The 24,616-nt window shown below is 38.4% G+C and overlaps 2 protein-coding genes across 3 annotated transcripts in view; one reads left to right on the forward strand and one right to left on the reverse strand.

The window, feature by feature from the left end:
- The window catches only part of caln2 (calneuron 2), a 41,654-nt gene extending 23,572 nt beyond the window's left edge, over positions 1 to 18,082 (forward strand). Inside the window, exons 4-6 of one of the 2 annotated variants that reach the window (XM_008427395.3) lie at positions 526 to 638; positions 9,068 to 9,221; positions 12,427 to 12,678. In XM_008427395.3, the coding sequence (XP_008425617.1) occupies positions 526 to 638; positions 9,068 to 9,221; positions 12,427 to 12,554 (395 nt within the window). In that variant the 3' untranslated portion in view covers positions 12,555 to 12,678. Of the gene's footprint in view, positions 1 to 525; positions 639 to 9,067; positions 9,222 to 12,426 lie in introns of both variants that reach the window. The other variant, XM_008427394.2, reaches the window with a different exon arrangement.
- A 1,245-nt stretch (positions 18,083 to 19,327) lies between these two features.
- sdf2 (stromal cell-derived factor 2) lies at positions 19,328 to 24,574 on the reverse strand. Its single transcript, XM_008427391.3, has 3 exons — positions 24,391 to 24,574; positions 22,310 to 22,506; positions 19,328 to 20,215 (listed from the first exon to the last, which is right to left on the reverse strand). The coding sequence occupies exons 1-3, from the start codon at positions 24,572 to 24,574 to the stop codon at positions 19,916 to 19,918; spliced, it is 681 nt and encodes a 226-aa protein (XP_008425613.1). The 3' UTR covers positions 19,328 to 19,915.
- Positions 24,575 to 24,616: the final 42 nt, after the last annotated feature.

The following is a 24,616-nucleotide window of genomic DNA, read 5'->3' on the forward strand; positions in this document are numbered from 1 at the left end:
ATTGTGTTCAGAGGATTTTAATACTTTTGCAAAATAATTTACTGAATCCTTTCCAATGCTGTTGCTTTACTGCTAAGGTTTTTTATGCTGCCTGGTGTAGCTTAATGAACTAAAAGTTAAATAAAGCTGACAGTCGTGATCGCAGCATCTTCAGGTTAACATCTATAAATCTGGGTGAAAATGATGGTGTTTACAAGTTCCTGTAATGAAGCTGTTCAAGCTGCTGATGGGTATCATTAACTACATGCAGCAGCAGAATACATAATGCAAACATTTTTACGAGTCGTGTCTTGTGAATTTAAATTAGCCAAATATTCCCTGATCTGTCATAAGAACACCTACGCCCAAAATCTTAAAGACACACGTCTGAGTTGGCGAAAGTTTGCTGCAGCTCTTTATGTGTGTCGATAGTGTCACAAATCAAAGCATATTTAGTTGTTGTTCTGTCTCATTTTTTATTGCTTTGAATATGTTCAGTCAACATGGTCCATGCTGCAGCAGCCTCTGATGCGTTTCCTCCTGCAGGGGACGGCCAGGTGGACTTCGAGGAGTTCATGACGATACTGGGGCCTAAGCTGCTGTCGTCCGACAACAGAGAAGGATTCCTGGGCAACACCATTGACAACATCTTCTGGCAGGTGAGAGACAAACCTTCCTCCTACCTGCGGGCAGACAGTCTGCTCCTCATCACTCAGGCGCCCTGTTACTTACCGGCTCCATCTTTTTCACCTCATCTAGCTCACCTCTGGCTGCGCATTTCAGCATTCAGAGGAGTGCTTACATGCTTAAGCTCGGCTCTGGTTCCTGCAGGGGCTCTGCACCGACACAAATAAGAAAACACACGCGCACACACAAACACACACACACACACACACGCTCCAGTCCCCCCTACCTGCTTCTGCTGCCTGCCTGCCAGAAATTGTTTTTACTTAGAGACTTGAAGGAAAGGAGACCTGCAGAGATTTTACTTGGGTTTTTGTATGCAGGAGTGATTCTGGGTGTGTGTGTGTGTGTGTGTGTGTGTGTGTGTGTGTGTGTGTGTGTGTGTGTGTGTGTGTGTGTGTGTGTGTGTGTGTGTGTGCGTGTGCGTGCGTGTGCGTGTGTGTGTGTGTGTTTACCATTCACAGTGTTGAAGGAGGCATTGCCAAAATAAGGATTTTAGAGATGCAGCACTGTCTCAAAAATGTCAGAGCATGTCTGCGTTTGAGAATCCGAACTGTTCATTAGTGCTGCGGCTCATGAACAAGCTCTTTTTACATCCTGACTTTGTTTATGAAAGCAGCTCCAGACGAAGAACATGCATTTTGTGCCTCATGGGTAAAAGAATATGACATTATGGAAATGCATGAATGTTTATGAGTGTGTGTTTTAAAAGCATGGACTAGTTGAGTCTCAGCTCCTAGGTGGGTCTGGCCCACCAGAGCTTTTTATGTGGCCCTCTAGACGCCATCCATCCATCCATTTTCTTGCACCTTTGTCCCTTAGTGGGGTCGGGAGGGTTGCTGGTGCCCATCTCCAGCTAACGTTCCGGGCGAGAGGCGGGGTCACCCTGGACAGGTCGCCAGTCTGTCGCAGGGCAACACAGAGACACAGGACAAACAACCACGCACACTCACACCTAGGGACAATTTGGAGAGGCCAATTAACCTGACAGTCATGTTTTTGGACCGTGGGAGGAAACCGGAGAAAACCCACCATGCACAAGGAGAACATGCAAACTCCATGCAGAAAGACCGGGGCCGGGAATCGAACCCAGAACCTTCTTGCTGCAAGGCAACAGCTCTATCAACTGCGCCACTGTGCAGCCCGCCCTCTAGACTCCAGACACAAAATTATATCAATCAGTCTCTCTAATGTTTTGTAATTATGTGAAAATTCCTGCAGTTTATTGCAAATTTTCCAGAAAAATGGTCAAAAATGTCAAGTTTAAGTGGCCACTAACTCCCTCCTGCAGGTGGCAGTGTTTCTTACTTTTACGACTTCTACTTCAGCCTTACTGGATGTCAAATTATAGTCAAAAAGTCACATTTAACGTCATATATACTTCTAAATTAGAACCACAAAATCTGTGATTTTGATCGCAAAATTATTTTTTTTTGCAAAAAAACAGTTATTAAATGCTGGAGAAACTGATCAAATTTATTTAGTTTAAAGAAGTAATTATCAACAGGTATTTATTAATGTTTTAACAGATTTAATCTGGCACAACCGGTCCTAGAGAACATTCATAATCTCTGATTTAGAGAATTACATTTAACCACCAGGACATCCACAAAGATTCCCCTCATTCCAGATTTCATTGTGCATCTCTTCAAGAAGTATAATTGAAGCAACAACGGTGTGTTCATTCCGTCAGGGAAAAATAAACTAATTTAATGCAAAAATATGCAGATTTAGAACACCTTTTGTAAATGAGACACAAAGTGGAAGAATAAAGCAGCCAGACGGGCTGAGAGAGAGAGGGGGAAAAGAGAGGTAAGCTGGACAATGAACAGGGATGAGAGAGGAAAGGGGTGGGAATGATGGAGGAGAGGAGAGGATGCCCCACATAAAGATTTGGGAACATAAAGGAAAATCACAAAGGAGGGAGAAAGGGGGAGAAAATTAAAGAAGTACAAGAGACTGTGATTCACGAAGGTCGCAGACAGTGAGCATCTCTGGGGTGATTTAAAACGCTCACCTCCCACAAAGGGAAACGGCAGACTGAAGGCAAACAGGAAGAAAAGTAGAGGAGAGCAGGAAAAGATGGAGGAAGCGTAAAATAAAAGCATAAAGCAAAAGAATATATAAGTGGAGAGGAGGCGGGAGGGGGGATGAAATGGTGGGAGGAAGAGTGTCTCTGAGGATTGTGAGAGCTGCATTTTGCAAGTGTCTGTTTATATTTCACAGAGCTCAGAGGGAGACAGGGGAGTCATTGTGTTAAAAAAGGGAGAGATGGAAGAGGCTCTCCATGATGGATACGGCACGCTGAGCCATAATGACTCAGTTCAGCTTGTTCAGATGATGCGGTTCTTTGGGGAATTGGCTTGTTTTGTTCGGCGCTGGACAGAATTATCTGAATTATTAGGTGGGCATGCCTTAGAGGGCTGCTGGAATAACAGAAATAAACAGATTTTGTTGCATTTTATTATCTTTTAAGGATACTCAAGATGGTGCTGCATAAAATACAGCTTTATGGTATATTTGCATTTTATTATCTGATAGGTAGCATCTTGCAGCGCTACCTGTATGAGCACAACATGTCTGCTACCTGAGCAGCTGATACACACCTGCTATTTGTTGTCATTTTGTTTATTATGTGACATGAGATAAATAAGTTTTGACGCATGCATCATATATCCAAACCCGTGAAAAGTTCTGTGATCATTTTGTGGTTTGGTGAATAAAATACAGCTCTGGAAAAAATTAAGAGAGCACTTAAAATGATCAGCTTATCTGAATTTACTTTTTATAGGTTTGAGTAAAATTAACGTTGTTCTTTCATACTATGAACTACTGACAACATGTCTCTGAAATTACAAGCAAATATTTCGTATTTATTTGCAGAAAATGAGAAATGGACAAAATTATGAAAAAGGTACTGTGATTTCAGACCTGAAATAATGCAAAGAAAACGCGTTCATAATAATTTAGAAGCAACAATATTAATGTTTTAACTCGGGAAGAGTTCAGGAATCTGTATCTGGTGGAAAAACTTCGACGTTTTCAGTTTGTGGTTTTTTGTAGATGCAACATCTATTTTTTCCATCCCAGATTTTAAAATGAAAATGGAAATGGAAAAGTGGAAAATGAAAATTCACATTCAGTTTAATACATTCAACCTTTAATGTTAATTGATCACAAATAATTTCAATTTAGCAAAACAAGGTCATTCATGAATGAGAAACTTTGACACATATCGAGAAAGACACTCAGCCAGTAGAGTTATAGCACTTTTAGGTAAAATAAATTCAAACTTTGTTGTTGGATATGAATTAATTTTAAATAGCTTTGAGGAAAGCAGATCTTATAGAGCAATAAGATTCAAATCCACATCTGATTACAGCACCTTTGTGTTGTAATCAGATGTTTTCTTGTAGCGTCTTGTGCTGGCTCTCCTTATTTATTCCCCTTTTTAAAAGTTTTCCTTTTTGTCAAAGGCGTATTTTAACTCCCACCAAAGCTTTCCAGTGGGATCTATATTCTGGCACGTGATTAAAAGAAACTTTTTCTTTTTGCTCATTTTTTTCTGGTCTACATTGCTAAACCCCCCAAGACTTTTGGCTCTTTCTGAACGTTATAAATATGGAAACTGAAGAGTAAACAAAGTCTGTTTTCATCAATTTGGTGCCCTGAGTGAAATTCTGGGTTAGCGTCAGAAAACCAGACCCTCAGACCTGGATATGTGCTAAAATTAACCCAACAATCTTTCGCCTCCTCTCTGACTCCATATGTAAACAAATTAAGGGAGAACATGAGAAGTAAAAAAGCTGTTATTTTTTTCACTAATAACAGCTCTTTCACCCTCCCCCCCTTGGCCGATGCTCCTAACTACGCTCGTTTCACACACCATTGCAGAAAATTGCACTTTGAGGGGCTAAACTGCACAGAAAACTTTTCCTCTAAGCTTCCCTGATCCCAACGTAAACATTGAATCAAGCCTGATTCATAGAAGCTCAGTGCAAAACATCCCAGTTCATCCCAGCAGCCCGGCCCTCTGGTCCTGACTGCTCACAGTTGTTTTGGTTGGCAGTTTGTCAAATCTGATTCAGAATGGGAAAATGCCTTCCTGCCAGCCAGACTATTGATCAAAGTTACTTGAGCCAATAAATTAAATGGTTTCTTTATGTTGTGCGCTCTGAGATGGATTCTGCTTTGAACTGGCACCTTATGAACTGAATTTAGAAAACATTTCCAAAGTTAAGTCAAGGTTACAGCTTCTTGAATGATGACTTGTCTAGACAGTCTGACATTAATATTGTTGAGCTTTTAATCTATGTTTTCTTTTTCAGGGTTAAATTATTTTACAACTAGTAATGTTTAATCAATATTAAGGAATTATTTACTTAAAAGAAGCTCTTGCTGAAATGTTACTTGTATTTTTTTTTCTTATCTCAAGTGAACAAAGATATTTGCACTAGAAACCAAACAAAAACACCTGGCAAGATCTTGTATTTTTGTATCTTGCTAAATGCTTACTTCTAAGTTAGTTTTGTCTTTTCTCAAGTGGATAAAGATATTGGCACTAGAAACTAAAACTACTTTGTAAGATTTTGTGTTTTTGCATTGTTGGTCGTAACCTAAAGCCTTGACTTGGAGTCTAATGAAAATGTACGTTCAGTTCCTAAAATCTGGATTCATGTAGTGACTCTAATCACTTCTGAAAAAACAAAATGTTTTTAAAACATCATCCAGACGAATGAGGATTTCTGCAGCTTTCCTATGAACACTTTTTGTTCATTATGTGCAAGTTTGACTCATGCAGATCTGACAAAGTTCACAATGTCTTCAAACGTGTGCATCCAATTATTTTTGAAGTTCTTTGTTGTATCATCATTCAGCTGTGGAAGAAAAATGGTTTGGAAAAATCCAATGCTGATGATCAGGGTATGCAAATTTCTGACACAAAAGTGGAAAAATAAGTAAAAAAAATAAGTAAAACGTGGGTGATAGAGTGTAAAGAATCTCTTCCATTTTCATCGGTTGAAGCAGTACGAAAAGCTATTTCTAATGAATCTTTTTAAAAAAACATTACATGCATGTTATGTAATATCAGCCGTTTGGTGGATGCTTTGATCTGCAGTGCGGCTCTTTGTGTGGAAATGCTTTCAATGTGGCATCCAAACACTGAGTGGGGCTTTTCATCTTCAGAATGTTGTGTTATGCTGACAAAATCTGATTTTCTTCTGTAGATTGAGACTTTTACCGCATCTGTGTGACCTGCTGACACCACACAACATAAACTTTACTCAAACTTAAGTGAAAATAGCGCGGAGTAAAACAAGAAGTGACTGCATCCAGTCAGTGTTGGTGGCTTTTCGAAGAAGGGTCAGCAGGTGGAGGGTCTGAGGAAACAAGCTTGTGCTGCTTGAAGGCCAGGAGGATTAGACAGGAAGGACGCCGTGTTAGCACCTGTTCCTCTGATTGATGCGTCTTGGCTGCTTCTGCACGTCGCCGAGTCCCCTGCTGGGCTCCTGGTAGCCGCTCGATCATATGCACGCACAAACACACCGCTAGAAGTGATTCAGAAAAGACAAAGACAAGAAAACTCAATATTTTTGTCTGCCCCGTTCGTCACTCTGTGTTTGTCCTTCAGAGACAGCAGAGGAGGAAAATAAAACATTCTGCCGGGTAGTTGCAGGTAGCGGGTCTCGGCGCAGACAGACGGGAACATTGTGCGTTTTCTCTCTGCCTTCAGCTGTCATGTCATCTGTCCTGCCGCTGCTGTTCAAAGACTTGTTCTTCTTTTTCGTTGCTCGTGTTTTGGGCTGAGACGGGAATCAAGCTGCCCCTCTAACTGCTGTTGCCACTAACTGTTCCTGTGCCCTCAGGGTAGTTTTTGAGTGCATCCTGTCCCGTGTTTTGTAAAATATCTTCTTCAGCAGAGTTGCACTGCTGCACAGCAAGACAAATGTGAAAACCTGACAGATCTAATTCATATTGAGCATCTTCTGAAGAATCAGAAGTAAAGACAATGTCATTAGTTTTGCTTAAGCCATCATTCTGAAATCAAATCAGAAGATTAGCTCTAACAAATTATTTTAAGTTGGTCCAAAGAAACATTTTTTCAGTGCAGAGGACATCATTGTTTTGCTTTTGCTTCTAACTGTTGTTTCATGCAACAATGATTATATTTATATATTAATAGAAGCAAGTAAGTGTTTTAATTAGCTGAAAATCAGTCTGCAGAATTAATGTCTCTACATTAAACCATCCATTCAGAGAAGCAAGCAGATCTCTCTGTGTTTCTCACATTAATATCTATTTGGCATAAATCAAAAATGATTACACTTCAATTAAGGGACAAAAGGCACAAACAATTGGAACTGGTAATCAGAATTAATTTTATCATTAATCAGCCTAATGTCTCTGCTGAGTTAAAAGAAACAAAAATAAATGAAATAAAACAAAATCAACTCTCCAAATACTCTACAGCACAAATGAGAAGCTTTAGGGATATCTGATTAAAAATAAAAAATTTGTGGCATATTTCTTGAGCTCTTAGGAGTTTAACCCTTTAGTTGTCACCCTCAAAAAATGCTTATGTCAGACAATGTTTACTAACGTTGCAGTTTTTTATTTTGTCTTTTTAAAGTGTTTTGTGACAGTCAAAAACACAAAATGAAACTGAATACCTGACTCTTACTGAAATGTCAAATTGCACATTAGGGTTTTTAAAAGTGTACAGTCATGTAGTTTTCATGTAGTTTTGATTTGAAAAGGATGCGGATCATTCCTGATCAAACCCTGGCGGCGCTCATCACAAAGACATAGTTTCTGAAAATTACCTTGTCTTGCCTGTTTTAACCTTATTATTCTTACTGCTTCTTGCACATTTTTACACATTTTTTTAAGGTTGCAGGGTTAAAAAAAAGAAAAAAGCTGTTTCAAGTTGCCATGTCTGGTTGAAGTCGATATCATCGTCTGTGTTTCTTTTCTTTGCTCAGACAGGGAAAAGAGGCTCAGAATGAACACTAGATTGTTGCAGCTCGTTGAAATTGCTGTTTGTTTGTGACGCCTCCTGGGTTTTAAATTGATAGTATTTCTGTTTTCTTCTGTTCCCATTTCTGTGTTTGTGTGGGAGTTTCCATAATTACAGTGCAAATCACTCAAAAAGGCAATAGAAACTGTAAATTAAGACTTATGCACAGAGAGGGATGCTTACAAGTACATCACGATCTGAGAAAAGTCTCACTTTTTAACTAATATGTAGACATTTTAATAATGCTCACCTGGTTGATTTGATTTGTGTTAAATCAATACCTAACTTCTATTAGCTGGGCACATTTTTAAAGTGTTTGTGTTTCCAACAAAAGCACTCAGGATGATAAATAATATACATTTCCAAAGACACAAATTATTGAACAGGAAAGAATTAAATACCAAGACAAATGTTGTGCACGTATATGATCCTTTTCTAATCTAGTGGAGGTTCCACAAAGCACTTCACAATGCGTTTCTCATCCACAGACAGCCTTTCTATTATGTATTTGCACTCTGGATGTCTAGTCCTTTTTAATATCATTCAGCCACCAGAGGAAGGATTTGGGAACAAATCCCCTCTCCAGTTTGGAAAACGTCCAGCCTCCAAGTGATCTGTTGTGTTTGGGGACAAAGAATAATTCGGAACCACAAATTAAACTTGGAGGTTACGTTTCCTAAAAGAAAAAATCTATTTATTTTTGCAGCACAAGATGAGCAAGACTATCATTCCCTTGCTAAAATGAGCATCTTCTCCTGTTACAACTCTTCCTCATCTCTACCACTATTGTCTGCCAGTTCTGTTTTCTCCATCTGCCTCTCACTACTTCATTCATCTGGCTTTTCTTGAACTTCATCATACTTTCCCTTTCTCAGCCTCCCTCTTTCCGCTCGTTTTTCGCCATGCCTGCCTCAGAGAGGCCATCTGTTGTGCTAAACCATGCGGCTGATGGTATTCCAGGAAGCCAGGGATGTAAATATTCCAGACATGCTAGCGGGTTTCAGGACGCTGGGCGCTCGCCTATTAGTGGAGTCTGCTGAGGGTTTCGGAAAGCAGGTGAAGTTTTTGGATCAGTGGAGGCGGAAAAAGAGTCTGATGTTGAATGAGAAGCAGGTGACGGCCTCATAAATCATCTTGAACGTCTACAAACAGAGATGCAAATATGTCTCTGTTTTTACTGTATTTATTGAAGCTATTAGAGGGCTGGTGTTGTGCATGTTGATGTCAAATAGACCATTATTTTAGGAACTTCTTCCTTTAAATACAATCAGAATTTCACACAGAATTAGACTAAAAGTAGCGCCAGTGTTCCTTTGCATGACGACATATTTTCTAATTTTGCTGATGTTTCTGTTTCTCTGCGTTGATCACGTTGTGCCCCTGCAGTTTGACATGCAGCAGCTGTCTCTGGATGAGCTCAAGCAGGTTCTGTTTCACGCCTTCCGGGACCACCTGACGATGAAGGACATAGAGAACATCATCATCACGGAGGAGGAGAGCCTCAACGAAACCTCAGGGAACTGCCCTGAGTACGAAGGAGGTGAGGAAGCTGCTCTCGGGGAAAGTCTTGGTCCTCTAATAAAGACTTGGAAAGTTTCTCACGGGAAATATTGTGCTCTGTTGTTGCTGCTGTTATTTCACAAGGTCAACACTAATGGACTGAAACATTTGTTATCAATTTATATGATCGGAAAATAGAGTGAAATGTTGTTTTGCTCTTTTCCCATTTGGCTGATTAGAAAACTAGACTCTAAGTCCTCGTCCTCTAAGAGAGACCACAGATCTAAAAGTGCTTTACCTGAAGAATCAAAATAAATATTTAAGTTTTTCTGTCGATACTTTGCATTCATGAACATTTTGAAAGTCAATGTTGCTGTTTGTAGAAGAAAATACACCAATCAGTAAATCAATAGCACCTGCTACTGATTTTACTTCCAAAATCAAAAACATCAGCAGTCTGCTACTTGAATGAACACAAGGTGGTTTTTAAAAAAGGGGAACAAATCAGTAATTGTTAGATGAGATGAATGCAGCACATACTAGGAATCTGAATATTTTACCCAAATATGAACCAAACATGTTCAGATTCAAAGTGATCTTTCTTTTATCTTTGTTGATTTATTTTCTTTTCCATGATGTCACATGAGGACCAATGTGTTGGAGCTACATTGATTCTCCTCCACATTGTAAAACAACAAACGTCTCTAATTTACAGTAAATACCGGCAGCTGTGGTTGCCAGAATTTTACAGTATAAATATGGATTTTATGGTAAAAACCATATAAATAAGGTATGATATGATGACTTCCAATAGTGTTAAAATATAGCGTTCAAGGTGTTGCCCCCAGAAAACTTGCTAAGCGCGGTGGTTGGGGCGTCGACAGTCATTTGTCGTGTTTTCGAGTTAAAAAATGTTTGAAGTTGACAGGAAATGTGAAAATATCACCTGACAGTTATATGTTATTGGGAGACTGGAAAATCTTAAAAAATGCAATAGTAATAAAAAAAACAACAACAAAATAAATAAACAATGTTAAGCCTGGTGGGGACACAAGCCAAAAGCCCATCATGCTTATAATACACTGTGGGAAACCCTGATGCATACACACACACACATACAAATTCTTTAAGAATTAATTTTATGTCATTATTCTGGCATTTTTGCATACAGAAATAGTTCAGGGGGTCTTCAACCTTAGTCCTCTGCAGGTTTTAGATGCATGCAAGTGGAGAATTAAAATAAAATTTTGTCGCTTTTCAGAACTGACTGAATCCTCCTGGTCTTGGTGTGCAGACTGAGGTATTCCTCAATAAAAAGAAGGGATTAGAAATTAATGCAGAAGTGTTGGTTGAGGAGGTGATAAGGGTGGGGGGGTGATAAGGGGGGAATGGCCGTACCATGGGGTTATTGGAAGAGGAAAATTAGGAGTTTAGAAAAGAGGAAATGGAAAATCAGCCGTCTTTTTCCCCCACATTAACCCTGATCTCACATCCTCCTCTTCCCTCTTTCATGCCGGCTTCTTTCCCATCCGACCAGTGGGACCTCTGTACTTTTGACAGTTTCCCTTAGATCCAGCAGTCGGAGCTTTGACGCTGACTTATTGATGCAGTGTGTGATTCTAACAGGCTGAGACATGGGACCTGACAGAGGAAACTTTTGGCTTTTTACTTCGGCCTGTTGGAGAACACGTCTGCCTCTTCCCATCGCTCTCATTTTTAATCTCCGGGAGGCTCTGTCTTTGGAGAACAAAAGCTCTCTCAGCCCAAACAGCAGCGGAGCAAAACTTCCACCTCCGTCTGTCTTTCTTTGTTTTTGCTGCTGCTGTACAAGTTTGTAACCAGTCTGTGCCTGTTATGTACCATTCTTTTTACATCAGAGATGATGCTCTCATAATCTGGGTCACAGACATGAGAAGCAAAACAAGGCAGCAAGAAATCTTAGCTGCTGTGTCATCTATATTTGTTTCAGTCAAAGAATCGGTGGGTCCCTGGGGAGCAAAGGAGAAATCCTAAAACCTAAAATTTTAATCTTGGTTCAACAGAAGACACATAGGAATGAATTTATTACTTCGGAAACTCTAAAATCTTTTAGCATGATTATAGCTGACATTCTCAGAAGTCTATTTAAGATTTTATGGCTGGTGTTATGAACTCAATGGTTGCACAACTGTGCCCAAATTAGATGAGCGAATCCTTTATAACTTTAAATACAAGTGCATAAACGTTATCATCAGATTCTCAAGTCCTAAAGGGAATTGAGTCATTAATATAGAAAATGAAATAAAGTCATATGAGGCGCTACTATAATCCCTGTGGTCAGATACGTTTTGGACAGTTTCTCAAACCTTTTCAGGCCAAGGACCACTTATCCCATTTAATAAACTCTCACTTACCACTTAAACTTAAGGCATTTATCTATTTTTAATTTTAAACGCAATCCTTTGGTAAGCTAATTGTAGCGTCGCGCTTAGAGCTAACGTAACGGCAAATAAACGGTTGTTTACATGCAGTACCTCGTGGACCTTACGCCCCCTAGAGGCCCGCGAGGTACTGCATGTAAACGACCGTTTATTTGCTGTGACGTCAGCTCTAAGCGCGACGCTACAGTTAGCTTACCACAGGATTGCGACCATAGTTTGCAACCTTCTCATAGTTTGAGAAAGACTGGTTTAGGGTGAGATGACAACAAAATTATTTTTTAATTCAGCTTCTTCTTCTCTTTTTTTGGGAGCATTGGGCAGAAATGTAACAGTTTAATAACTGGCCGTGAAACAGTAGAATCTCACTCAGACTTCACAAGACAAATTGACAGCTACAAAAGTTGTATTCGTTTGTTTTTCCCATCGGTTTTTATTTTAGAAGATAGAAAGTCCAACGAATGTAAATGTTTTTGTTTTCCTGTTAGGCATCATGAAAACAAATTTGACTCATTTTTGCATGTTATATGTTCACATTTCTGCATATAGCTGTGCCTCAAACAGGGATTTCTTGAGTGTGTGCTCCCAGTCCTTCAACCTTTTAACATGTATTTTTGTTCATGTGTTCGTATGTTGCAAATATGAAACTTTAATAGATTTCTGTTATTCTCCTGTGGATAGTTTCTCTTATTTCCCTGTTAAAATCTGATTAGCTGATAGGATTTGGGGTTTGACGGGTTTATATAATAGTCTAATTATGAATCACTAGGAATTACAAAACAATGACATTCTCATGTTTTTCTTTCTTATTCTTGTCATTCCTTCCAGTTCATCCTAAGAAGAAGAATCGGCAGACATGTGTCAGGAAGAGCCTCATCTGCGCCTTCGCCATGGCTTTCATCATCAGTGTCATGCTTATCGCAGCCAATCAGATGCTGCGGAACGGCATGGAGTGAAACCAGTTGCACTGTGAGCATGGGGAGTGGGACAGAAACAGCCATGACCTCACATTTTCTCTTTGCAGCCAAAGCTGGACCAGCCACAACCCAAGCACTTCTCAAAACAATCAGTTGACCTTTGTTTTCTTTGTTTTTGTGTGAATTATTATTAGAAAACGGACAGTGTGCATTAAACATGGAGAGGTTTGCTTGTTTTGCAATGAAGATGTCACCAGGTGAAGTCACTTGAATTTTAAATGCAAAACAGTTATGGTTTTCTATAAATTGTGACACTAAACAAGAATTACTTTGCTGTTTTCAAGGTGAAAACGACCCTTTAAACTTAATTTTACAATTACCAGAAATGCTTATCAGGTGCTTTGAGCCATTCTTGGTTTTCAAAACAGTGAATACATCAAAAAGCTGCATATTTACTCTTGAAAATGTGCAGGGAATGTGAAGTGAGTGAATGTGAGCACTCTATCCTGGCCACAGCATTGAAATTCATACCAGTTTCCTCACATCTCATGTAGCCGTGCATCAACGTCACGTTTAGCGTGAAGCATTTGCATCCTCAGCTCAGTCTGCTGTTTGTGCTACTGTGTCAAATCTTTATGTGTATCTAGAGGAAGCACAACTCAACTCTCAGAAAGGGACCACTGGATTCCCGTCACGTTTTAGTCCGATGTTCTTGTGGCGTGGAAAAGACTATGTATATAGATAATTTGCAAAAACCTCATGAGCGTTGTAAAAATACACCAAACTGGATTCAGTTATTATCAGGTATGCATTTGTGGGGAAAAGGCCTCATATTTGCATTTCATTGTTATACGGCTCATCTGTAGAAACCCCCTGACAGCATGCCAGTATATATGTATATTGCCATTAACTAAAGATTTCCCCATAGATTTCTGCTACCTAGCTTATGTAATCTTTTACTCCTCTCTGCAGCAGAAAGTACACTGCAAAAACACAAAATATTACCAAGTAATTTTGGTTTAGTTCTAGTGGAATTGTCTTAGCGTTGTCCTATTTTAAGTGTACTAACTCATAAGTAAATTTTCAGCAACATATAAGAGCTTTTTGGAGTAAATAATTTCTCAATATAACATGGGGGAAATGTCTTGTTACAAATGAAATAATCTTCCAATGGAACTAGAACTTTTTAATCAATATTAAGGAATAATTTACTTAAAACAAGCTCTTATTTTTTGCTGAAAAGTTACTTGTTAGTTCTGTCTCATTTCAAGTGAACTAAAATATTTGCACTAGAAACTAGGCCAAAAATACCTGCTAAGATTTGGTGTTTTTACAGTGTACAAAATAAGAAAAACTACTAAGCTTTAATATTTTCCCACTGGCCACTTTTTTAGATTCCTCTGTTAACACAAACAACAATAACATGGCAGCAAGTCGCTGCATTTTGATGACTTTGAAATTGGCAGGATTGTTGCGGAGCTACAGTTTCATGCAGACCATCTCTCAGGTCCACAGAGAATGACCCAAATAAGAGAAAATATCCCCTGAGAAACAGCTCTGTGGAGAAAATCTGTTTGGCATCAGAGGAGGATGATCAGACTGGTTTGAGATGATATAAGACAAGTGTAGTTCAAATAACCACTTGTTAAAACCAAGGTGGGCCAGTAAAACATGTCTTCAGCTGCAACATTCAGCTTTTAGAAACAGAATTTGGAGTATAACGCATGAAAGCACAGCAGGTTGCTGGTGATGTAATGATGTAGGGGAATACTTTCAATTTTGGCCCCTTGGTACTAATCTGATAATGTCCCTTCCTTTACGGCCTCAGTGGACCCATTTCCTGAAGGATACTTCCCGCAGGATCACGGTCCACGTGAGGAAGCTTAAGATCTTCTTAAATTGAGAATTGGTTCATTGGAGTCTTTCAGGTGTCAATTCAACAGAGCACCTTCAATTCATGGAGTTACAGCTAACAAATCTAAATCAAGCATGTGAAGACGGTCCAGAGGACCGTTTCTGACCCACTAGAGAATCTATGCTACGGAGAATCAAGGCGGTTCTAAAGTCTGAATCCAAACTAACCAGGTGTACCTAATAAAGTGGAAGGTGAGTCTGGATAAACAGGAGACATGTGACATGTAGTTAGGTTCTTGGAAAAGGTTTCCCTCTAGTGGCCAAAACGGGAACTAAAGCTTAATCTGAGCCTTCAGGTGTGTTGTTGGATGTCTGTAAAAAAATATATAAATTCAACCCATTATTCTGTTTTTGTTTTGCTCAGGACTAAATGGAAAACTGTAATATTTTCCAGACATTTTGGTTTAGCTCTTTAAAAAAAAAAAAAAAACTGCCATCTTACAAGAAAATTAACCTTGAGACACTTTAAAACCACACAAGATCACCTCACACACAAAATTTTAATTTAAGGATGAAAATGACCAAATAATTCTGAAATTTCTGCTTCAGATTATAAGTTATGTATTAACAAACAGATATAAAGAATATGTGGGACGTAGTAACAAAAACATGGTTAATAGACATGGGCTGACCTCCATTTTTACAGTAGCAGGGTATTAACACAAACGTTTGAAATAAGTTTATCTTAATATATTTTAGAGTGTAGTTTTTGTTTTTTTTATTTGACAGAAAAGTCACTGTTTTTCCAATACAGCAGCCTAAATGAAATTGAAGGTTGGCACTACTTTTAGCTTTAACGTCATCACTCTGGGAAATTTTACTAACCAGAGATGTGGTAGCTTCATTTCAGCCAGCTGACGGCAGTGTGCAGCACCACACAGCCAGAGAAGATTCTGCTCAACATGGGACTTTCTCTGACAGCCCATTAACATGACTTTAATCTGGAGGAACAGAATTAAACCACGTTTTTTTTAATTATGGTGCCCTGGTACTGCTAACCAGCCCATGTCTAATCAATAAATTAGTTTTTATAAGATAATTATGTGAATTTAAAGTATCTTGTATCATAAATGTCACTTCAGCTAACCTGTCCAGCCCTGTGTAGATCATTGCTCCTGACATTGACTTCATTATATTCATGTGCAATTGGAACCAGATATTTAAATACACTATACAAAAAGACACATTACCACTTTTATCAAAATCTGACAGAAAGTTGGGCGAAAATTATCCTGTCTTTTAAATAACAAGTATGATGTTGGTCATTGTGGTCAAACATTTCAGTTTAGATTCATTAGAAGACAGGAAATCTCTATAAAATTTAAGGTCTTGGTTCTTGTATTTACAAACTATAATCTGGCATTTTATGTTGCTTTTAGAGTAAATGTCTTTTCCTGCCCATATCAGTCCAGGACTCTCTTCCTGACTTCAGCCAGGATTTTCACTTTTTTTTTTATCTGTGGTTGATGAGCACATTTTACACTAAACCTCTGGTGCACAGAAAGCATCTCTTTCCTGAACAAAACACAGATGGACATTCCTATTCTGTTCATACTTGGAAATTATTGTTTAAAAAAAAAAGATGACCCCTGTATTTTCAGACATCAGGGCATTGCACACTGTAAAAAAAACATTGCTAATTTACGGTAAAATAATGGCAGCTGTGGTGGCCAGAGGTTACCGTATAAGTATCAATTTTATGATATTTATACTCATAAATACGAGCTGCCTCCAAAAACACATTGCCTCCTTTTTTGATATCATGGAAAATCTAAAGAAATCAGAAAAAGTGCACTGTAAAAAAATTTTCTCTAATATACGACACCTGTGGTGGAAAGAATTTTTTATAAATACGGTAAAGCCCGTATTTATACGGTAACATCTATTTTTATACGGCAAAACACATATAAATATGGTACAACTCATATTTATACGGATTTAAACTCGTATAAAAACTACAAAATTCTGGGAACCACAGTTGCTAGAATTTTAGGGGTTTTTTTACAGTGCATTTTTCCTGATTTCTTTACATTTTCCATGATGTCAAACAAGAAGGTAATGTGTTTTTGGTCTCAATTTATCCACAGGTCCGTTTATTAACTGAGATGCTGTGAAATAGTCAAAGGCTTATGAAAGCATATGATATGATATGATATATGATGAGATGACTTCCAGTAGTGTTCAAATTCAGCGTTCAAGTTTGCCCCCAGAAAACTTGCTAAGCCTGGTGGTTGGGGCATCGGCAGTCATTTGTCGTGTTTTTGTTTAAAGTGGACAGGAAATTTGAAAACATCTCATGATAATTATGTTTTATTGGAAGATTAATATCTGAACACCAACTATAAAGTCTTAAAAATGCAAACATAAAAAAAAAGCTTAAATAAGTAATGCTAAGCCTGGTGGAGGCACAAGTAAAGCCTGGTGGCCCGCCAGGCTTATAATACTCTGGCGAAACCCTGGCGTTACAGGGAAGGTTTTGTTTCACTGCACAATGAACAAACTGTTATCTTTTTATACAGTGTATATAAATATCTGGTTTCTACTCTGTGTGGATTCCCTAACTGCATGGTGCTCCCTGTGGGACAAACATTGGACCGGAGACTAATTGTTCCCTTTGTTCTCTTACAATATTCTGCTGGGGGGTTTCATACTGTTGCCCAGGTGGATTAAACCTGAGACAGAAGTTCCAGTCAAGCTGTAGTGCATCCATGTGGGTTTACAGCAAGACTTTATGAAAATGTAAAGAAAATAAATCAGCGAGAGGACTTTTTCTTTCAAAACAAGGTCAAGTATCACAGCTAAACTGTATAATACTGTAAATCAGTGAGCATGTTGTTGTCATGTTGTTAAAGGGATCCAGTTCCTCTTTCCTGTTGGTTTAAATGTAATTATGTATGTATTACTGTCACATATTTGACTTTCCTATTTATATTGTAATAGCCATTTTTATAGTTTCTACCAGCTATTAATCAAATCAGAGAGCAGAAGAGGGCATTTTCATAAATATGCAAATACAAGGTCACATCATCATCATCATTATCTACGTGTCGCATCATCTGTAGAAGAGTCTCACTGTGGATGGTACTACACGCTGATCCAATATGTCATGTATTTTAATCACTTGAGTCTAATATAACATCCTCATTGTCCCCTACAAACTTCTGCGTAAAGCATCTTGCGTTTATCCTTGTACGTCCGTTTGTCTTTGAAATTCCCGGCACATTTGACTTGATGTTTTCCTTTTCCTGTAAGCATCACGGCCCTTTTGAAACCAGCATTACTCACTTTATCCCTGCAGTTTACCTAAATAAAAATGTTTCATTTTGAGATCATTGCATGACTGTGCAAGGGAAACCTGTTTAAGGTTCACATTATTGTACACATGCTTCTGTAACAGGACAAGAACCGGTTTATGGTTTCCATGTTTTTGAAGTTTGTTTTTACCAAAACATGTTTTTACCAGTTGTATATTGTACAGAGATAAAACTAAACACGGATAGCTAATACAACCTCGGCATGCTGCTTAGAAAAGAAGAACGAAAACAGCAATAGTTACCAACTGAATGGATATTTAAAATGCAAAGTTTAATCTGAGTATTCTAAAAAAGTATATCTATATATGTTTATGCAATAAAACCTTGTTTTGATAGAAACTGGTGTACCTGTGTTTACTGGTCTACATTTTAAAGAATATTTGGTTCAGTGAAAGGGTTAATATCATCTGAAAAAGATGAATATCTTCATTATTTTATGCTGATTTTAGATTTCTGTTGAGTTGGATTCATGTTGGAAATCAGATTATGGAATGATGGAGCAGTGGTGTTTATCCTGTGGTTCCAAGTCAGAAAAAAAATATAATTCAGAAGCTGAACTTTACGCATTTTCAACTGTAAACTAAAAATGAAAACTTCCAAGTGTAGACAAAACTAAAGGAACTGGGTTGTCAACCTGGAGTCGAGACAAAAGCGGTTTTCAGTCATTGTTGACCAGCTGCAGTTTCAAAAATTAACCTGAAAACATTTGAACAATCCACCATGTGCAGACACATCGCAGTCTGCATAGCAAGGAGATTAAGGGACGTCATTGAGTCTTATGTTGATTTTGTGAGACCTATGCCAATTGCACATGGGAATGTTTTGATAAATCTAAAATGAAATCTGAACCAGATTAAATTGCAGCCTACGTACATTTAAGGCCTTAAGACGTTTTTTTGACACCCATAACTAATGAAATCCAGGGTGACAAAAACTCTGTTTAATCTGTAGTTTTAAAGATTAAGTTGATATTCTTACATGTAAAGCAGCATCATTCAAATTCAAGTTATTAGAAAAGTGAACTCCACTTATTAATCTGTTAATCTAAATGTGTTCATGCAGAACAATCGGAAGAACAATACAGAAGTTTATCTTTGGTGTCGTTTTAAATGCAAACCTGTAAAACGGAGAGAAATGTTCAGTAGTTCTTTCATGGACTGAGTCATAAAGTCAATGCAGGTCATTAATTAACTCGTGGGCGTGAAAAGACGCAAAAAAAAAAATATTAACAAGAACTGCTGCGTAAAAAAAACAATGAAGTCTGTGAACTAAAGTGAACTAACGCTTCGCTGCACGTCCTGCAGAGCAGCTTCAGCATCGGGACTCATTGTAAATGTGCAGGTCAAATACAAGTTAGATTATCCTCCTAACTGATTCCCTCATCCCCTCAAACCCCATTATCTGTCAGATAATGAACCCAAATATGCCATTATCTGGACAAACAAGGCATTAGGCTCGTCTAATGGTCCAGACAGACATTAGCAGCTTGCCTCACTGGCAAATCCTTTATTAATTAAAGGATTTATGAGGTGATGAAAACTGCTTGACATCAAATTAAAGAAAAGAAAGTCACGCTGAAGACTGTTTGCATAAAAAAATCTTTATTATGAGGTATTCATTGTCAGTTTGATGTCGTAATAAAACGTCTGCGTTTGTAACACTGCACTCTCCCGAGACTTAAGAACCAATTGAACACTGACAAGTAACAACATCATTAAAGAGGAAAAAAAATCCTAAACAAAGTTTGTTCTGGCATGTGGAATAATTTATAAGAAAAAAGGGGTAATTTTAGACAGGAATACTGTTTGAGTTTTGATCTTGGAGGTGTGTGGCCTAAATGCCATAAAGGATTAACATATAAAATGCTTTCATTGCAATGTAAACACCTACTTCTTGTTTTGGCAGATAAAGGCACAAGTGAAACAATATGTTCACTTAGAAGGCTTCCTGAGCTGCAGAGTAACAACCAACAGCAGAGAAGAAACCCCCATCTGGACCTAACGCAAAAAACATGGAAGGTACAAAGAAGGTTCAAATATGTCTGGCTTACTAATTTTTTCCAACTGAGTGTGGCTGCTGAATCTTTCACGGTTCTTATCCACGGACTTAAACATTTTGGGACAGTGAAGGTGGCTGCTGGTACAGATGTAGCTGAGGATGAACAGAGGAAAGTCAGAACTCTGTGTGTGTGTGAGCAAAGTCCCGGCCGCCTGCTGGGCTCTCGCTCGGCTTCATGAAGACGCCCTCCATCACCTTCCACAAGCTGTGCTGGCTGGGATTCGACATGGCGTGGACCTCCATCTGCCCGTGGATTGGCCGCCCGTACTGCTCCCCCGTCACGGACAGCAGGCCGTCGGTGGATTTATGGCGGAAGCGGACGGATTCCTCGCGCTTCCACACAGATCCGCTGCACTGGACTGTCCACTCGTCAAGGTGGTCGCCCTCCCCTTCTTCGCCAAACGCACTCACTTCCTGCAGACACGAGCGCCACATGAGAGGATGAGACATGTCTGGTACTGCTTCTCGTCTTTTTTTTTTTTTTGCATGCAGCAAAAGTACCCTGTGCAAAAGTACTGAGTCGCCCTTCATTTATTTCATTTTATGTTAAAGCAGCTCAGCTTCTTTGTAATGTTTGATCAGCATTTTTGTCTGAAGATCTTTATGAGCGTTTATCCAGCTGATCCAAGGCGTTACTCGGCCAAAAAGTTCTGGTTCTGCCCCAAATAATCCATATTCTTTGCTTAGAGTAGTGACAACAAAATCCTATTTTAAGACACCACAACAAGGTCGAATTTGAGTAACAAATACTGAATATGTTTTCGACTGGATGATGTTTGCTGTTTCTGACTTACATTTTATTTATTTATAATTATCTCATTTCCACTTTTAGCTGTTTGGATATTTTACTTTTCAATGTAACATTTTTATTAGATTTAATCCCCATTATTTTTAGAGGTTCTCATTGTTTTATTGTCTTGTTTTTACCTGATTTATACATTTTATATGTATTTTTGGCTGCGTTCACACTGCATCCTGAAGTGACCCAATTCCGACTTTTTGTCGAATCGGATGTTTTTGCCAAATAAACGCGACCTGCATGTGATCTCCAGTGTGAGCCAGAAACGACCTGAACGTTTCCCGCATGCGCAGTAGAGGGCGCAATAACGTCAGCGTTCTCAGTGTTCTGCCAACCGCCATAAGAAGAAGTGCTCCGTGTTTGCGGAAGTAAACATGGAGGCTAACGGTGGAGCTTAGCTTACACATCTGAGGTTGTTGTCCGACCGGAGCAGCATATTAACAACTTAATCATCATTTTAGTCCGTCATGCTTGTTGTTTTTCATCCCGCTTGCGCGTTTCAGGACGCAGAATAGTGACGTTTGTCGAGTATCAGTGACGTTCAGGTCGGAATGCGACCTGGATGTTAGGCCACATTTGAATCGGATACGTATCGATACATAGTGACCTGAAGTGACCTTCACTTCAGGCTGCAGTATGAACGCAGATTCCATCTGTTTGGATTGAAATGCAGAAAGGGTAAAAATAATGGCTACCAAATAACACATAAAATCAAAATATATCGTTTAGCAAATTTTTTTTTCTTCTAATTATTATTGAAGCTAAACAGTTTTTTCATACTTCATACCTGAATCTGCTTTCAGTTAGTTCAGTTTAATAATATAAATTTGGCCCAGAGCATAAATAAACTCGAAGGGTAACTTATTATTATTTTACATTTGCACATACTTAATTTAGACTTAGTTACTATGTTTAGTCAGGCGGCTTGAATATGACTGCATGCTGGTGAATTCTGGCACGTTTCTGAAACATTTTAATAATCCGTTTTATTTTTTTAAATAAGCCTACAAATTACAAGGCTGTTTTTTTTTTTTACATGTGAACGATTTTAACCAACCTCAGCAGGGAGCTTTCTGTGTAATCCTTCTAACTCTGAAATCCCCTCTGCATCACAACACATACGTCTACACTCACCTGTAAACCAACACTCACTCTATTCCCTCACATTAATAATTATTGTATAAATTAATCTAAAAAACCCTCCATACCTTCACTCACTCATCAATATTTCCAACAACAATTACTAGTTCCACTGGCAGATAAATTCACTTATAACAAGACATTTTCCCATGTTATAAGTGAAATAATCTGCCAGTGGAGCTAATGCTTTTTTTAAAATCAATATTAAGGAATTATTTACTTAAAACAACCTGCTATGTCTTGCTGAAAGGTTACTTCTCAGTTAGTTTTGTCTTATTTCCAGTTTACTAAGATATTTGCGCTAGAAACAACAAAAATACTTGATAGGATTTAGTGTTTTTTTCAGTGTATTAAGCCATTATCATTATATTAATTGATAATGGTCACAAACAAGAACATTGTTGTTTAGCAATTTATCGTCCAGCAAAATGTATAATCATGACATCCCTAATATAGCGTGTTTAGTCAGTATGAATATGGTTGTATTTTTGTTTGTTTGTATTATAAAATTCTGCTGTTGTTGAAAATGAGAACTTACCCAGTGGAGGTTAAATAAATGAATAAATCACCTGATTGGAGGACAGCGGCGAGGCGAAGTAGTGGCTGTGCAGGTTGCGGCCCGTGTTGACATGAGTGAGGCGAATCGTCTGCCCGCATTTGACCGCCGTTCCCCGAGTGCAGGAGGCGCCGCTCGTCCCTCGGATGCTCCAGTAGCTGTTGCTGTCCTCCACCGCAGAGACGCCCGTCACAGACTGCTGCCCACTGCCTGCCGCACAGAGTTTATGGCTTTTATTTCAAAGAGATCAAACCGACTACTTTACGAAATAAAAAGCAAGTCCATTTACATTTTAGATGTTTCAACATTTACTGGGAATTACAGAACAAATCTTAATAGTTTACTTCAGGTTTGTCTACTTACAAACATTTGTGTCTTATCTGGATTTTTTATATATATATATATATATATATATATATATATATATATAGCCCAAAAATAAGTAATGCATAACTGGGAACCATGTTTTATTTTTTCTCTTTAACATGTAAAAACCTGAGCAGTGTGATCTACACTATTCTTTAGTCTCCCTAGGAATCCTCTGAGTTCTTCTTTGCAGAATTAAACATAACTTTATTACATCAGATTGGATTGATCTCATCTAGGAGTGAAAAACCTGCTGATTTCGATTTTGACTGATACCAATTTGCTTGTTTGTTTGAAATGTTGCTAAATATAGCAGAAGTGTGCAGACAGGGTGGGTGGGACTAACAGCCAAATCACAGAAGAGGAGAGCGAGTGATTTTTAGACGTTTGCTGAGGTTGAAAAGATCGGTGGATAACATCGGTTTCACGTGCAAGTATTGGCTGATTACCAGTCTGCCGAAATTAGTTAACTTATGCCATTGATTCATGATTGGATTTAGATCTTTGACTATGATTTGCTCTAAATGGGTTCCTTGCAGCTCTTTCTCTCCGTTGGTGTTTATTTTCTTGGTGGATGGTGGAAACATTCACCCAGTTTCATATCTATTGTCTTGTTATGGTTTCCTTTCGACATTAACAAGACTATTTCTTCTATAAAAGATGTGTGAGGTTCCTGTCAGCAGATGATCTCATCTGAGCCGTGGATCACTGCTGCTCCTCCAGATTTGTTGTTCGTTTCTTGGCTGCTTTTCTCATTAATACTCCCTTACCCAGCCTGCCAGCTTAAGTTTTATTTTGTGCCTTAATCTATCCATTTTCAGATGATGTGTTAAGCCGCGCTCTGTGAGGCATTAACTGCGCGATTTAGCGATTTCTCCGCTTTAAACGTTTCCATATTATGTCTGACCCTTCCGGTGTGTTTTTGGTTTTTTAAAAGCTGCCTGTTAATTAATTTTCTACTATAAACCTCTGAAGCCTTCACAAATGGTTGGATTTATCCTGAGATAGTATTACACACAGATGGGCTCTTAGGTTTTACTTATCATTTCTGAGGACAGAACACTAAATACAAATGCATGCCACTTGGTTTAGTTGTTTTTTATTATAAATTCTTAGAAAATATTAAAAACCATGTTTTGATTTTCTTTAATTCATAAACAAGCACTGTTATTTTACTTTGTCACATAAAATCCCAGTAGGAGTTACAGGCTGTAACAAGACAAAATATAAAATAATTTAAGAAGAATGGATTTTGCAAGGCACTGTGTACTTCTGACCTAAAAGTACACGTTTGAGCATTATATGTGCACTTTGGTTTTGACTTAAGTATTTTTATTTTCAGGGTATTTTCATTTTTAACAACACAAAATGCCTGATTAAACAGTAAAACTTAATTTAAGTGAAAGAAAGGTGACAACGCATTGAAGGGATAGTAAAAAAACGACTGAAAAAGGCTCAAAATTACACCTGATTGTGTAGGAAACCTTTAAATCGGCGTTATGTTCAGTTGTGGACACAAATAACCGACAACATATGCGATATGGAGCCAATATGAAGTGAAATATGTCACACTAACCCACTGAGAACCTTTGAACACAGAAACCGGTGATATCCTATTCAGTAAGGACACGTTTACAGATGTGATTGATCAATAAAGCCGTTGCTGGTGCTTGAAAGTTGCGATAACATAATTTTTACATTAAATCATTCGTTGACGTTTAAACTCACCAGATCCGTAGCGAACGTCGTGCGAGTGCAGCCTGACGTTGTGCTTTACATTCAAAAGTTTAATAACTGATCCGCACGTAACAAAGCTGAGTTCGGAGCCAACGGACAGCCCACAGATGCTGGAGAGTAGTACGAAAATTCTGAGTAGAAAGCCTAGAAAATTCGGACAGTTTGAGGTATCCATTCCGACAACACCACAAAATCGAGCTGTCACCGGTCTATGGCT

The sequence above is a fragment of the Poecilia reticulata genome, chromosome 14 (genome assembly GCF_904066995.2).
Source record: "Poecilia reticulata chromosome 14, P_reticulata-male-v2, whole genome shotgun sequence".
NCBI classification, from domain to species: Eukaryota; Metazoa; Chordata; class Actinopteri; order Cyprinodontiformes; family Poeciliidae; genus Poecilia; species Poecilia reticulata.

Coding starts and splice junctions, on each gene's coding strand:
- sdf2 (XM_008427391.3), bottom strand. CDS start 24,574: ATGGATACCTCAAACTGTCCGAATTTTCTAGGCTTTCTACTCAGAATT. Junction 22,507..24,390: donor CGACGTTCGCTACGGATCTG/GTGAGTTTAAAC, acceptor TCTGTGCGGCAG/GCAGTGGGCAGCAGTCTGTG. Junction 20,216..22,309: donor CGCCGCTGTCCTCCAATCAG/GTGATTTATTCA, acceptor TCGTGTCTGCAG/GAAGTGAGTGCGTTTGGCGA.